Raw genomic sequence first — 15,626 nt, 5'->3', positions numbered from 1 at the left:
TTTTACGATGCTGCTGTTCAATATCCAGTCTCAGTCATTTATATATTCAGTATATGGTAAACAGAGATCCCAGGAGAAAGCACTAGTATATTACCAAACAACACTGATTCCAATTATGCTGATCTTGTTTGTATGAAATAACTGTGCCCTAAACCAAGTTAAAATGTCCCCTTCTACGGATATGTCCCCTTTTACGTTATACAGTAATACGTGATTCATACGTTAGACTGCGAACAGCCACGTCCAACAGCCTGGTTGACCAGTCCAGCAACAAAGAGGCCTGGTCAAGGACCGGGCCACTGGGACACTAAGCCCTGAAATCATCACAAGGTAAGGTCATGATATTGATGTTACCACAAGGTAAGGTCAATACCATGCTCATCTACGTTTTTAATCAGCTTTTCCCAAGGTATAGTATCAACCACTTCGATACAGCCTTGGTAGTTACTGTTGTAATCTTTTCCACTATTGACTAGCTCAAATAAGTTGGGAAAGAATGAGTAACTTTATTAAACATGAATGACCCTTTTCAAACCTATGATTAAAACTTTAGTAACTGGAGCTAATCTTTTTGATTAATAATTTAATACATTATCACACAACAGACATCAAACTAACTCACCAATGAAAATACAATACTCAATTTTGCTTTCTGAAAATCACAACAGGATCTCATTTGTAATCCTCTATGATTCCAGAACTGGCATCCCTTAGTTTACATATTTCATACTTATATAGCATTATCTTAGATTTATGTAACGTGACTGTGTATGATGACGTTTCCTTATAAAGTGCTCTTGCATGATGAAAATAGCTTTTTATAAACATAAATGTGCAAAACTTGATTTTTTTTTAACATAAAGTACGAAAAATATAAGGAAGCATCCATTTCTGTACAGCCTCTAAGTAACTTTCCTGAGCTTAAGGTACTAACACCATCATGCCTTCCAAACTTACTACCAACCACTAGGGCTATGATGGTAGAATGACGGTCTCGCTTCATGCAGTTCGGTGTTCAATCTCTGACTACCCAAGTGGTTGGGCACAATTCCTTTCCCCCATCCCATCCCAAATTCTTATCCTGGCCCCTTCCAAGTGCTATGTAGTCATAATGGCTTGGCACTTAATCCTGATAGTTTCATTCCATTCCAAACATACTGAACCAATGAGCCTGAGAAAAAGTCTTCTGAGAGCCAGTATACTGCTGTGGTTAATTTCCACCCCCAACATAAAGGTTACAACCAAGGGAGGGGTGGAGGGGAAGAGTAAGGACTTCATCAAATCAATAATGGCTTTATCTTAAAAATTGATACTTGTTCTCTTCCAGACAAAAAGATGGTGAAAATGACACAAATAAATGAACCCAAACATGTTGAGTGTGATATAAAAAGATTAAAATCAAACATGCTGAATAAGCAAACCCAAACAGTATCACTGAGGTCAGTATCGATTTCCAAACTTTAATAGACTACCAAAAGGCACTGCAATTCGATTGACACGGCAGCTCTTAGAATGACACTGCAGTTTTTAGAACATACTGCAGTTCATAGAACAACACTGAAGCTTTTAGAACGGCATTGCAGATATCAGAATTACACTGTTTCAACCACACTGCAGCTTAAACAACACTATAGTATGAGCAATGCTGCAGCATGAAAGGCACTGTAATATGAATGGTACAGCAGTATAACTGGCACTGTAGTATGAATGACACTGCACTATGAATGGCACTGTAGTATGAATCACTACAGTATGAATGGCACTGTAGTATGAATCACTACAGTATGAATGGCACTGTAGTATGAATAGCACTGCAGCATGAATAGCATTGCAGTATGAATGGCACTGTAGTATGAATAGCACTGCAACATGAATGGCACTGTATTATGAATAGCACTGCAACATGAATGGCACTGTAGTATGAATAGCACTGCAACATGAATAGCACTGCAGTATGAATAGCACTGCAACATGAATGGCACTGTAGTATGAATAGCACTGCAGTATGAATGGAACTGTAGTATGAATGGCACTGCAGTATGAATGGCACTGCAGTATGAATGGCACTACAGTATGAATGGCACTGCTGTATGGATCGCACTACAGTATGAATGGCACTGCTGTATGGATGGCACTGCTGTATGGATGGTACCGCAGTATAAATGGAACTGCAGTATGATTGGCACAGCAATATAAATAGCACTGCAGTATGAATGGCACTGCAGTATGAATGGCACAGCAGTATGCATGACAGTGCAGTTACATAAAGGAAGAAACCATTTTTTTTCTTGGGACACAAAAGAAATGATTGTACCAACTAAGAGTATCACCCACATCAGTACAACATTATACATCTTGTTCACTCTGGAAATCCCCTTCTCCTTTTTCATATAAAGAAAATTCTTTGGACAAAGAGAAATCAATAGCTGGTTCACTCACATGTTCACCAAATTAGGATTAATTTAAATAATTACAAAGTGGAGGAATAAAAGATGTACACAGTCTTAATTAATACTTACTACACTGATTGTCACCAAGAGGAAGAAGAGGTTGTGCAGAGATGCTCATGCCTACGTTGCTTACACTCGTATGTACAGAGGGAGAGTGTCGAAATGACTGAGACCTGTCAATCAATACAATTTCAATAAAATACCAGCAAAAATTTTGAGTATTGCTTCTATTTGTATTTAATTAGTATGATTAAAGATATAAATATTTTTTCATACAGACAAACAACACTATACAGTATATATTTTTACCAGTTAACAGGAACCAAAATAAAATATTATTACCTTTGAAATGGGGCTCTTTTTACATAGTTATCTCTGACAAACTCTTGAACCTGCTTCTGAGTTCTGCCACTATATCTGTTAAACAAGACAAATAATATTAAAATTTGGTAAAATATGAACATTTCTGCACATTTGTTTTCCAATAAGAAAACTACATCTTGCAAAAGAAATTGCACTGTCATTAAAAATTCCATATTTTATTTTATTTTAAAAGTTTCCTTTGCTATAAAAGTCCAGAACTATTTTCAAACTATCCCATCTTCCAATAATAACGGTATTTATAGCAACTAAGAAAATGTATGTATATGCTGGTTAGCATATTAAATGTGTGGCCACGTTTGTGGTAGAAACTAATAAAAAAAAAACAGTTCTGACCGTGACCCAGAACATGGCCCCAACAGAAGACCATAGTGCCACAGGAAGCAGTGCCATTATGAACACCTTACATTTAAAATAATTCATGTTTGCCACCACCAGGAAAAGCACCCAGAAAGTCAACAAAACAAAAAAAGACTACTGCTTGGTTAAAACAAGATCGCAGTCGCAGCTGACCTCTTCCTTTGAGGCCTTTTCCTTGGACTTCGTTTTTCCTTCCGGGCAGTAGGTGTGGACGAGGCTCTGCCCTGGAGCCCACTTCTGCGGTTTCCAGGGCTCGGGGTGATGGATTGGGACCCTTGAGTCCCATTTGATCTTTTTGTGGGTTTTTGTGTTTCCTGCGGAGGATCTCTTGTTGTAGGATGTGGGGGTTATTTTATCCCCCTTCCCTGTTTGAGTTTGAGATGAATGTGGCTTTTCCAGATTTCGCTTCCAAATACCTTTGGGTTTTTCGGATTTGTCCTTCCGGAGGTTTCCTACCTTCCGGGTTACCCTGGCAAAGGCTCGCGAGACCCTTAGTGCATACCTCCTGCTCAACCCAGTTTACACTCAAGTTATGGACACGACTTCTTTCGAGTTTGGTTCTTCCTTCCTTTATTGGGTGTGTTGCAAGGTTCCAGAGTTGTCTTGGCTAGCAGACTGTCCTTTGTTTTTCCTTGAAACTTGGCTTGGGTTTTGTTGAACCCACACGCTTGACTGACGGGAGACATCTTCTGTGTTGCAGGTGTTTTTTTTTTGTTTTTTTTGGGGGGGGGGTTTCTTTGAGACTCTCAATTGTTGTTCCATGAGGTCATAGCTTCTCAGTTTTTGTCGGCTGTGGCTGTTGGTTGCCATCCTGTAACTGACTGGTTTTGTGTTCATGTAGGTTGGTCTCGCCTTTCATGACAGTTTGGTCAGGCCAGGGCCTGCTGTTAGTCAAGGTGGGCCCTCTGTGGTGCCAGCTGCAAGGTTAGATGTGTATCCCCAAGCCTCATCTTTTTCGTCTGGTTGGTGCAGTGCTTCTCTGCTCTTCTTTGTTCAGAAGGCTGATTCTCCTGGTTCGCACTGGCCCTTTCATGGGTCACCCATTCAACTGGGCATTTGGGTGGGGGACTAACTTAGTTTGTATGCTCTTGATCCCATGATTTGTGGGCTTTTCGGGTCATTTCTGGTGGCCTGGAGTGGAGTTTAGTTGGTCAGTCCTGTCTCCTTAGGGAGGGTTCAGAGTTTTAGGAACAAGTCCCCTCTCCTTGCCTTTGTCAGGTCATTTCAGAGTGGTTTCGGGCATGGACGAAATGATGACGTTTCATTTCAGTGGATTTCTCATCTGTTTCCAGTCTCAAAATGGGATTCTTCAGGTCTCCGGTTCATTCTTCATTCCTTGCCCCTTTTTTCAGATGACTATATTGTCCCATGTCCATATTGTTCTTCAGTCAGGCGCTTGGATGATTTCTCTGGACCTCAAAGATACATATTGCCACATCCCTCTTCATCCGAGGTCCAGAGATTAGTTAGGCTTTGTGGTGGGGTGGCAGGCTTTCCACTTTCAGGTTCTCCCATTTAGGCTGAATCAGGCACCTCGCCTTTTAATGCATTTAACTCGGGTCGTCATGGCCTGCTTAATACCTGCTTGATGGGGTTCTGGGAGTTCTTCTACTCCCCAAGCCTGGCCCGAGGCCAGGCTAGACTTGTGAGACTTTGGTCCACCAGCCTGTTGCTTGGAGCGGCTTGCAAGCCCACATACCCACCACAGCCCGGCCGATCCGGAACTTCTCTTAGAAAACAGTCCAGTTTTGTCCATGTCCACGGTTGTTCCGGCAATATTTCTTATAGTCGCTGGGATGACGTTGAACAACCGCGGACCTCTGATGTTTACACAGTGTTCTCTGATTGTGCCTATGGCACCTCTGCTCTTCACTGGTTCAATCTTGCATTTTCTTCCATATCGTTCACGCCCGTACGTTGTTATTTTACTGTGTAGATTTGGGACCTGTCCCTCCAGTATTTTCCATGTGTATATTATTTGGTATCTCTCTCGTCTCCTTTCTAGAGAGTACATTTGGAGAGCTTTGAGACGATCCCAATAATTTAGGTGTTTTATCTCGTCTATGCGTGCCGTATATGTTCTCTGTATTCCCTCTATTTCAGCAATCTCTCCTGCTCTGAAGGAGGAAGTGAGTACTGAGCAGTACTCGAGACGGGACAACACAAGTAACTTGAAGAGTACAACCATTGTGATGGGATCCCTGGATTTGAAAGTTCTTGTAATCCATCCTATCATTTTTCTGGCTGACGCAATATTTGCTTGGTTATTCTCCCTAAACGTTAAATCGTCGGACATCATTATTCCCAAATCCTTGACATGCTGTTTTTCTACTATGGGAAGATTCGATTGTGTTTTGTACCCTGTATTATGTTTCAGATCCTCATTTTTGCAGTACCTGAGTACCTGAAATTTATCAATGTTAAACATCATGTTATTTTCTGCTGCCCAATCGAAAACTTTGTTGACATCTGCTTGTAATTTTTCAATGTCTTCAGCAGAGGTAATTTTCATGCTGATTTTTGTGTCATCTGCGAAGGATGACATGAAGCTGTGATGTGTATTTTTGTCTATATCTGATATGAGAATAAGGAACAGCAGTGGTGCAAGGACTGTACCTTGAGGTACAGAGCTTTTAACATCGCTTGGACTCGATTACATTTGATTGACTGTTACTCTTTGTGTTCTGTTCAACAGGAAATTGAGTATCCAGCATCCTTGAGGTTATCTTGAGGTTATCTTGAGATGATTTCGGGGCTTTTTTTTAGTGTCCCCGCGGCCCGGTCCTTGACCAGGCCTCCACCCCCAGGAAGCAGCCCGTGACAGCTGACTAACACCCAAGTACCTATTTTACTGCTAGGTAACAGGGGGTATAGGGTGAAAGAAACTCTGCCCATTGTTTCTCACCGGCGCCTGGGATCGAACCCAGGACCGCAGGATCACAAGTCCAGCGTGCTGTCCGCTCGGCCGACAGGCTCCTACTTTTCCAGTTATTCCCATTGACCTCATTTTGTATGCTATCACCCCATGGTCACATTTGTCGAACGCCTTAGCAAAGTCTGTGTATACAACATCTCCATTTTGCTTTTCTTCTAGAGCTTCTGTGATTTTGTCATAGTGGTTGAGTAACTGTGACAGACAGGATCTTCCCGCTCTAAATCCATGTTGTCCTGGGTTGTGCAACTCATTGTTTTCCATAAAACTAGAAATTTGATTCCTAATCACTCTTTCAAACACTTTTATTATGTGTGATGTTAGTGCAACTGGCCTATAATTTTTTGCCAAGGCTTTACTCCCCCCCCTTGTGCAACGGAGCTATATCTGCAGATTTAAGTGCTGCTGGTATCTCCCCTGTATCTAGGCTCTTTCTCCATATTACGCTGAGTGCTCTCGCTACTGGTACTTTACATTTCTTTATGAATATTGTATTCCATGAGTCAGGCCCAGGAACTGAGTGCATAGGCATATTGTCAATTTCTCTTTCAAAGTCTTCTGAGTTTGTGGTAATATCCGTTATATTATCTGCAGCTTGTTGGGGCCTATCTTTGGTTGTTAGGTGTTTAGATGTTGGTCTACCTCGAAGACTGGGTGGTGGGGGGCTACCAGCCAGTCCACCTATTTGCTAACCAAGGATCTGGTTCTTTCCCAGCTCGCTGGGTTCGGGTTCGTGGTGAACTGGCAGAAATCCCAGTTGGTTGTATCCTAGGTTCAGACATGGTTGAGTCTTGTTTGAGATTCTCAGTCGGCATTGCTGTCCCTGCTTTCTGCAGCCTTGTTCCAGTGCAGCACTGCCATCTTCTGGTGTTGAGGGGGAGCCAGGTGACTCAGTAGTTGCTTTAGTAGTTGTGCAGGAGCCTGAACTTTGTCCTTTTCTATTTTCCATTGGGCAGGGTTTGGCTTCAGAGGCTGTTCTGGTTTCATGGGGATATTTTATTTCTGGTTTTAGCGTTCATTTCCTTGATGCCTTCCTCTGCCTTTACTCAAAGTCTTCACAGACGCCTCGGCTCTCAGTTGGGGCTTTGTGACCAGCACTCACCCATCTGGCCAGGGTAGTTGGTGCCCTTCCTTTTGTCAAGTGCACAACACGGTTTGGGAAATTTGCTGCCATGTGACAGGCACTGCAGAGTTTAGATTCCTCCAAGCTTTGTGATCCGGCTTCATTCGAACTGTTCCTCGGTAGTTCATTGTCTCAACAGGTGGGGAGGGAAGGTCTCTTCATTTCCTAGCTCTTTGGAGCTGGTTGCTTTGAGTAGCTCATCTGCTGAATTCTCAGGGTTTGTTTCTCCATGCCATTCACATCCAGGGAATATCCAACGTCCTGGCCGATGGTATCTCCTGGTTCCTTCCTATTTTCACTAAATGGACTGTCAACCTCTTTGCTTCGGCATGGTCTCGGTGTCTGCCTCTTTACACAATGCTATTTCCCGACTGCGAGGCCCTTGCCCTTGCCCTTACGGTGGTCGCCTTTTGGCTGAACTGGTCGCTGATAGGAGTTACTTTACCTTTTTCCCTAGGTCCAGCTGTTGCTCCAAGTGCTAGCGTGCCTGATGTCCTACAATGAAATAGTGAGTCTTCTGGCTCCTTGGTGGGCAGCCCAGCCTTGGTTTCTGGTGCTGCTTATTCAGTGTTTGAACCCGGGGCATTTTTCCATGGCTCAGTCTCTTCCAGCAGGTTGGGCGAGTGATGTACCTTACTTGTTCGCGGCCTTACCTTCCACTCTTCGCATTTGGACATTTTGGCGCATATTTCTCATCATATTTATGATGATCAGATGGCTGGTTTAATGGCGTCCCACCTGCGGTCTTCTTCCTGGCAACAGTATGAAATCTATTGGCATTCCTTCTGCCATTTCCTGACCCTTCGTTATTGTTCTTAGGTTTCCGAGCTTGTTGTTCTCTCCTTTCTTTCTTGGTTTTCCTCAATTGGCATCTTATGCCAAATACTGTCAAACTTTTATCGTGTGGTGTTGGCAGAGCTGCTCCAGGTTGCTTTCAAAGTCGATATCTCTTCTGCCCTGTTTCGTAAGCTTTCTCATGCTTTGTTTCACCTCTGCTGCCTGAGCTTGCCTGGTCCCTTGACCGGGTTCTTTCTTTTCTTTCTTCTCTTTGGTTTACTGTGGCCCCTTTGGTCTGGAATTGTTTTTGGAAGGCTTTGTTTTTTATCTCTCTGATTAGCCCTGGTGGACGTTTCGTTCAATTGCAGCCAGCTCCATTTCTTTTGGTGAAGAATAAGTCTAATGTTTTCTGGAGAGATCCTTTGGTTGTGGATTCGTGGCTGGTTTAGCCAGGGGGTGCATCATGCGCTTTGTCAGGTGGCTGCCGTGAACTCCTTGTAGGTTGATCCTGTTTTCCCTCGTTCCCTGTTCCAGGGCTCGTATTTCTCAGGTCTGCAATGTCAAGAAATCTAGACAGCCTGTAGTCTACCCTCATGCCCATGATGTCTGCAAGTATGCTGCTCTGACGGCTGTGTTTGCATATATGTTTTGGGCTGATATTTGGGTGTGGGGGTTTTGACAGTCGTTTTCTCAATCTGTGGTGCTCCCTCCTCCCTAGTAAGTGCCCTTTTTTCTTCTCTGTGATTAGTAAGTTTCAGGGAGCTACAAAGGGCTCCCCCTAGAAAACCAGCAGTGAATGTAATGAAATGAAAATTTCTGGGTGAGCCCTCGTGGATCCCTGACACCCTCCCTTCTCCAGGGCATCAGGTTGTTTCCATCATAAGAATTGGTGTGGTGGGACTGGCTGACCTGGCCTGCTCCCTCCTCCCCGCCAAACAAGGGGGAGAAGGTGGAGCTATCTGGCTTGTGCAAATTTCACAAAATTGTGGTCATTTGTTTTCATAATTGGAGGAGTTCTTTTGACAGTTTTTGAGGTTGCAATCATGTTTTAACAATGCAGTCGTCTGTTTTGTTTTGTTGTATTGACTTTCTGGGTGCTTTTCCTGGTGGTGGCAGACACTGATTAGTTTATTTGTAAGGTGTTCATAGTACTACTGCTTCCTGCAGCTCTCTGAGGAGGAGGGGGGGGGGGCAGGTTCTGGCTCATGGTCTCCGATAGGCCAATAAGAACTCTGCCACTGATGGTACCTAGAAATATGGCACTGAATCATTATAATAGCTTCAGGGAGTCACCGGGGTTCACCCGGAAATTGTAAATTCATTACATTCTACACTGGTTTTTTGTGTCCCTTACAGCAATCCGAAACATGAACAATGTTTGCAGCAAAAGTCTATTTTTGTATGTTTGACAAAACAGTTGCAATAGTACTATCACTTTAAGGTGAAAGGTTGTTTAAAACATTTTACTAAATCTTTTGTACATTTACCCAATTGTGTATTATAATGCTTGATGTCCTCCTTATGCTATTGAAGTAAGATGACATAATTACTCATGATGAACGTAACATTACAAGAGATAGTTGGAGCCTTCGAAAAGTTATTGAGAATATTTAAAACCTAATTCTAAGGTTTGTTTTCATTTTGAGTTGGCAAGCTTTTCGTTCACTCAGGTATTGCCCTGCTACCATTCGAAAATGAATGGTGAGGCTAGGGATGTGAGAAATGAGCTAGATGTGGTTAAATTTGTTTGGCACATTTGTTCATTTGGTAGTTCTCTATTACATTATAGATTGAAATTAAAATTTTGCTGAAATTTGCCCATAGGACATGGGAAATGCCTCCTAGGTTGCAATGAGTCCCTAAATGCAATGAATTGGGTTTGGTCCCAAACAGTTCGTTGAATTGAAGTTTTACTGTACTGGGAAGATGGGACATCATAAGGGGAGCTCTTATTCTGTAACTACATTTAAGTAATCACAGACTCAACTCATGATGATGACAACTACACAGCTTAAAGAATGGCAGGATCATCAGGTCATTATCTAAGTGGTAGTGTTGGAGAGAGCTATGCAATTGGTTTTCCCAGATACCATAAATATACTGAAATCAGTAATACAAAGTCCCCATGGTGTAGTGCAGGGGTCTCCAAACTATGGCCCGCGGGCCACATCCGGCCCGCCACATAATTTCATCCGGCCCTCCTAACAAATTTGACTGCAATGCTGAAAATCTTCCAACTCGATTTCAAATGGAAATTATTGATCTCCAGGCAGATGACAGACTGAAAGATAGGTATAGAGAAGGAAATCTGATTGATTTTTATAAATGCCTGCAGCCAGATCAGTTTCCAAATTTGATAAAGTTTGCTTGTAGTTTTGTGTCCATTTTTGGTTCAACATACTTGTGTGAACAAACTTTTTCCAAAATGAAGTATGTGAAATCTAACTATCGAGCAAATTTGTCTGATGATCACTTGAAATCAATTCTTACAATTGGCTCATCTAATCTGGAACCTGATTTTAATGAAATTTTAAAGTCAAAACAACAGTATCATTCGTCACACTAATTTGGTTGCATAAAACTAAAGGCAGGAATCTATTTAGTTTACCCTGATTTTTTCCAAAAAGATATGTTTTAATTTTTCCATGTTTATACTTTAATATTTGAGGAAATTAAATTACTGGCACTGATTTGTTTTTTGTTTTTTTTCATTTTTTATTCCTCCGGCCCGCATAAATATGGGAAATATATAATGTGGCCCTTACATTGAAAAGTTTGGAGACCCATGGTGTAGTGGTAAGACACTCGCCTGGCATTTCGCAAGCACTTTTTCCTAAGTGCATATCCTGGCCGGGAAGGATTTACTGGGCGCCAATCCTAAACTGTAGTCTCTGTTTACCCAGCAGTGAATGGGGTACCAGGTTATCAAACGATTTGGCGGATTGTATTCCGGAGACCAGGATTAAGGACCTGCCTGAAACACTATGCATGCTAGAGGCTGTACAAGAATGAAAGAACTCTTGTATATATAAATACATAAATAAACAAGGTGGAGAGTGGGGTTTGTTGAGAAAGACATACAAATCTGGAAAAGTTTTTAGCACATGCTGCCTGAACAGCAGCAGATGACAATCAAAACAAAAATGGCCAACATAATGGGTTTGTCAGTGTCCAGTGCAGTCTAAACAAGTGATGAAAATGTCAAGGGTTTCATTAAGAAGAAATAAAGAAAAGAGGTTTCCTTGACAGGTTAGTGATGATTGAGGATTTCCTAATAATTTATTAACAAAATTTTTGTTTATTAAACAAGGAAGAGGAAGATTTTAAAAAATAAGCTTAATATTCTACAAGGAAATATTCCACAGCAAGAGAAGGAAATTATCAACTTACATAAGTTGGATGAGGATGGAGAATGAGTTGGATGAGGATGGAGCATGAGTGGGATGAGGATAGAGCATGAGTGGGATGAGGATAGAGCATGAGTGGAATGAGGATAGAGCATGAGTGGGATGAGGATAGAGCATGAGTGGGATGAGGATAGAGCATGAGTGGGATGAGGATGAAGAATGAGTGGGATGAGGATGGAGCCCGTCTTCCCAGCACTCTTTGTCATATAACGCTTTGAAACTACTGACAGTCTTGGCCTCCACCACCTTCTCACTTAACTTGTTCCAACCGTCTACCACTCTATTTGCGAAGGTGAATTTTCTTATATTTCTTCGGCATCTGTGTTTAGCTAGTTTAAATCTATGACCTCTTGTTCTTGAAATTCCAGGTCTCAGGAAGTCTTCCCTGTCGATTTTATCAATTCCTGTTACTATTTTGTATGTAGTGATCATATCACCTCTTTTTCTTCTGTCTTCTAGTTTTGGCATATTTAACCCTTAAAGTGCGCATCACTTCATATGAAGTGTAAATCGTTTTACCAGTCAACTGCGCTTCACTTCATATGAAGTGTATGGGTACCGCGCACGATTTGAATGGCCCGCGGTGTAGCTGGGGGTCCCATACGCTGCCCAGGGGCTCTAGTAAACAGCGGCCATTTTGAAAAAAAATCCCGCTCACGGTCCGAAGGCATGGGAGGCCTCAGTTTAGCGAGAGTCACCATGGCAAGCGCACGGTCAAACGCCTCACGGGCACGCACCACTCAGTCCCTCACCCCAGAGCAAATAGCCCACGAATTATTCTCTGAAGGTGAAGAAAGTGTGTTTGACGATTCAGACAACGATGAGGATTATACACAGTTGTCGGGTGATAGTAGCAGCAGCAGTGAAAGTGAGAATGACCGCCATGCCATGGCGAGGCCTATACGCTCACCGATGCCTCCTCGCCCAGTTTCTACCCCAATTCTACCACGACCTCACAGTTCCTGTGGATATTTTCTGTTTGAGGGTGACGAGTCAGAGGGAGGTGACTCCTTTTCTGGGTTTAGTGACTCAGATCAAAGTTTTATTGAGCCTGTGGCTGGTACCAGTGGTGTAACTGGGCAAGAAATTGTCGCGTCAGCAGCATCTCGCCCGGCCAAGCGCCACCGCATGGCACCACATGAGGGACCAAGACCCTCGTGTTCACGTGCATCCACCTCACGTGCACCCACCTCACGTGCACCCACCTCACGTGCACGTAGCCGCCGTGCTTCTCGCAGACGGTATTCAGCTCCTGGTCGCCGGTATGCATCGCTTCCTCGCCGTCCTTCCTCTGCATCTCGCAGGACGCCTGGTATACTTGAGTGGAGTGATGGTGACGATTTTATTCCTAATATTCCTCACTTTGACGATAAAGATGTAGGGATTACAAACCTTTTCCCTAATCAAGGTGAGGACATGGCTGAGATGGAATATTTTACAGCATTCTATGATGAACCACTCATGGAATACATTGTACACCAAACGAACCTGCATGCTGCTTACCTGATTGAGAGGGAAATCACAGAATTTTCACGACTGCAGCGTTGGAAAAATACCACAGTGGCGGAAATGTATGTGTTTTTGGCACTCTGTTTGTTGATGAAGCACTGTCACAAACATGCAATAAATGACTATTGGAGCAAGGACAAGACAATACCAACACCTTTATTCGGGAAATATATGTCACGAGACAGGTTTCAGATACTCCTCAGGTGTCTACATTTTGGAAGTGTTCAGGACCGAACACCTGATGATAGACTGTGGCGAGTGCGGCACTACATGAACGATGTTATTGGAAAATTCAGAGATTTTTACGTACCAGCACAGAAGCTGGTGGTTGATGAATCTCTCATACTTTTCAAGGGACGTGTTCCATTCAAACAGTACATTCCCTCAAAACGAAACCGATTTGGCCTGAAATTTTTTGTTCTCTGTGATTGTGAGACAGGATACGTGTTACACATGATTCTGTACTCGGCTAGTGATGTAGACATTCCCGGTAACGACGAACATGGATTCTCGGGGAGTGTAGTGAAGACCATCATGGCTCCGTGGATGAACAAGGGACACATTTTATACACAGATAATTACTATACAAGTCCCTTGCTAGCTCGGTTCTTGCTAGAAAATAGAACCGGATTGGTTGGTACAGTAAAGCCACAACGAAGGGAAATGCCTGTGTTTGACAACGACATTGCAGTTGGTGAGTGTCAGAGAAGGAAAAGTGATAACATTCTGTCAGTTCGGTGGAAAGACAAAAGAGAGGTGAACTTGTTGACAACAATTCATGATGGAACAATGGTGAACAGTGGGAAAGTGAGCCATAAAACAAACGCACCACTATATAAGCCAGACTGTGTTTTAGACTATAATATCAACATGCGGTTGATTGATAAATCAGACATGATGATTGGCACTGCAGAGTGTGTGCGGAAGACATGCAGGTGGACGAAAAAAGTGTTCTTCCATCTTGTGGACATGAGCATGCTGAACTGTTTCAACATGTACCTTGTGAGAACTGGATGTAAGCCCACTTTCCGTGACTTTGTATTTGATGCTGCAATACAGTTATTAGGAAAGTTTGCAAAAGATGTCCCAGGTATTCAGCGGCCCATCATAAACCCACTGTTGCAGCATGCTGGTACTCCACGCCTCGCTCACACTGAAGGCTTCCTAGCACACAAACTTAAGTATTTGCCACCTGGTGTGAAGCGTGCAATAGCCCAACGTGATTGCTTGGTGTGTAAAACAACGACACGTAGAGACAACAAGAAAACAAGAACAAGAAACAAGAAACGGAAGCTTGTGCAAACATGGTGTGAAACGTGTGGTATCCCATTATGTGCTGTCGACTGCTTCAATGACTACCACAGTCTAGAAATCTTCTAAGTGTGCTTCAAAGTGTGTATAGCGTGTGCGAGTGTGTAAATATGTAAACATATAAGCAGATAGCGTGTGCGTGTGTGTAAATATATACAAATATAAGCAGAACATACAATATAATAGACTGTAATGACATATTATATTGCCGTAATTGAAAACATTTGTGTGCGCCTGTGTATACTCAAATATGCAACAATTATTGATACAAAATATGTTCAAACAGTATTTGAAACACAATTAGTGAAAAAAAAATTAGATAAAATGCGCTTAGACATTGTAAATAAATAGCGCGAAAATATATTTGTGGCAACTCTGGCTGTTTGAGGACCGCGCGCAACACCTCCCGGGCGTGTACTGCATGAGCGAACATGCAGATTGTGACGTCATCACCGTCCTTCTCGGCTCTATTGCAACAAAAGTAAGTACAATAGAATTTTTTTTTTATTTTTCCCGTGATCAGTGAACAGAACTTAACAGATTAGCAAAAAAAAAAAATTTTTTTTTTTTCAAAATGACATGCGCCTGTGTGGATGGCAGGATATTAGACCCCGAGCATGTTAAGGGTTAATGCTTCTAACCTCTCCTTGTAGCTCTTGCCCTTCAGTTCTGGGAGCCACTTAGTAGCATGTCTTTGCACCTTTTCCAGTTTGTTGATGTGCTTCTTAAGATATGGGCACCACACAACAGCTGCATATTCTAGCTTTGGCCTAACAAAAGTCATGAACAATTTCTTTAGTATATTGCCATCCATGTATTTAAATGCAATTCTGAAGTTAGAAAGCATAGCATAGGCTCCTTGCACAATATTCTTTATGTGGTCCTCAGGTGATAGTTTTCTATCTAGAACCACTCCTAGATCTCTTTCTTTATCAGAATTCTTTAAAGATTTCTCACATAATATATAGGTTGTGTGGGGTCTATGTTCTCCTATTCCACATTCCATAACATGACATTTATTAACATTAAATTCCATTTGCCAAGTGGTGCTCCATATACTTATTTTGTCCAGGTCTTCTTGAAGGGCATGACAGTCATCTAAATTTCTTATCCTTCCTATTATCTTAGCATCATCAGCAAACATGTTCATATAATTCTGTATACCAACTGGTAGATCATTTATGTACACAATAAACATCACTGGTGCAAGAACTGAACCCTGTGGTACTCCACTTGTGACATTTCTCCATTCCGATACATTGCCTCTGATTACTGCCCTCATTTTTCTATCAGTCAGAAAATTTTTCATCCATGATAGAAGCTTACCTGTCACCCCTCCAATATTTGCCAGTTTCCAGAACAACCTCTTATGTGGA

The 15,626-nt window shown here is 42.3% G+C and overlaps 1 protein-coding gene across 1 annotated transcript in view; it reads right to left on the bottom strand.

The window, feature by feature from the left end:
- LOC123748321 (FERM, ARHGEF and pleckstrin domain-containing protein 1-like) overlaps positions 1–15,626 on the bottom strand; it is a 434,539-nt gene that overhangs the window by 223,193 nt on the left and 195,720 nt on the right. Inside the window, 2 exon segments of the mRNA XM_069329367.1 lie at positions 2,520–2,623; positions 2,793–2,867. Coding sequence (XP_069185468.1) covers positions 2,520–2,623; positions 2,793–2,867 — 179 coding nt within the window.

This window comes from Procambarus clarkii, chromosome 22 (genome assembly GCF_040958095.1).
Source record: "Procambarus clarkii isolate CNS0578487 chromosome 22, FALCON_Pclarkii_2.0, whole genome shotgun sequence".
NCBI classification, from domain to species: domain Eukaryota; kingdom Metazoa; phylum Arthropoda; class Malacostraca; order Decapoda; family Cambaridae; genus Procambarus; species Procambarus clarkii.
This window is presented reverse-complemented; position numbering and strand designations above follow the sequence as displayed.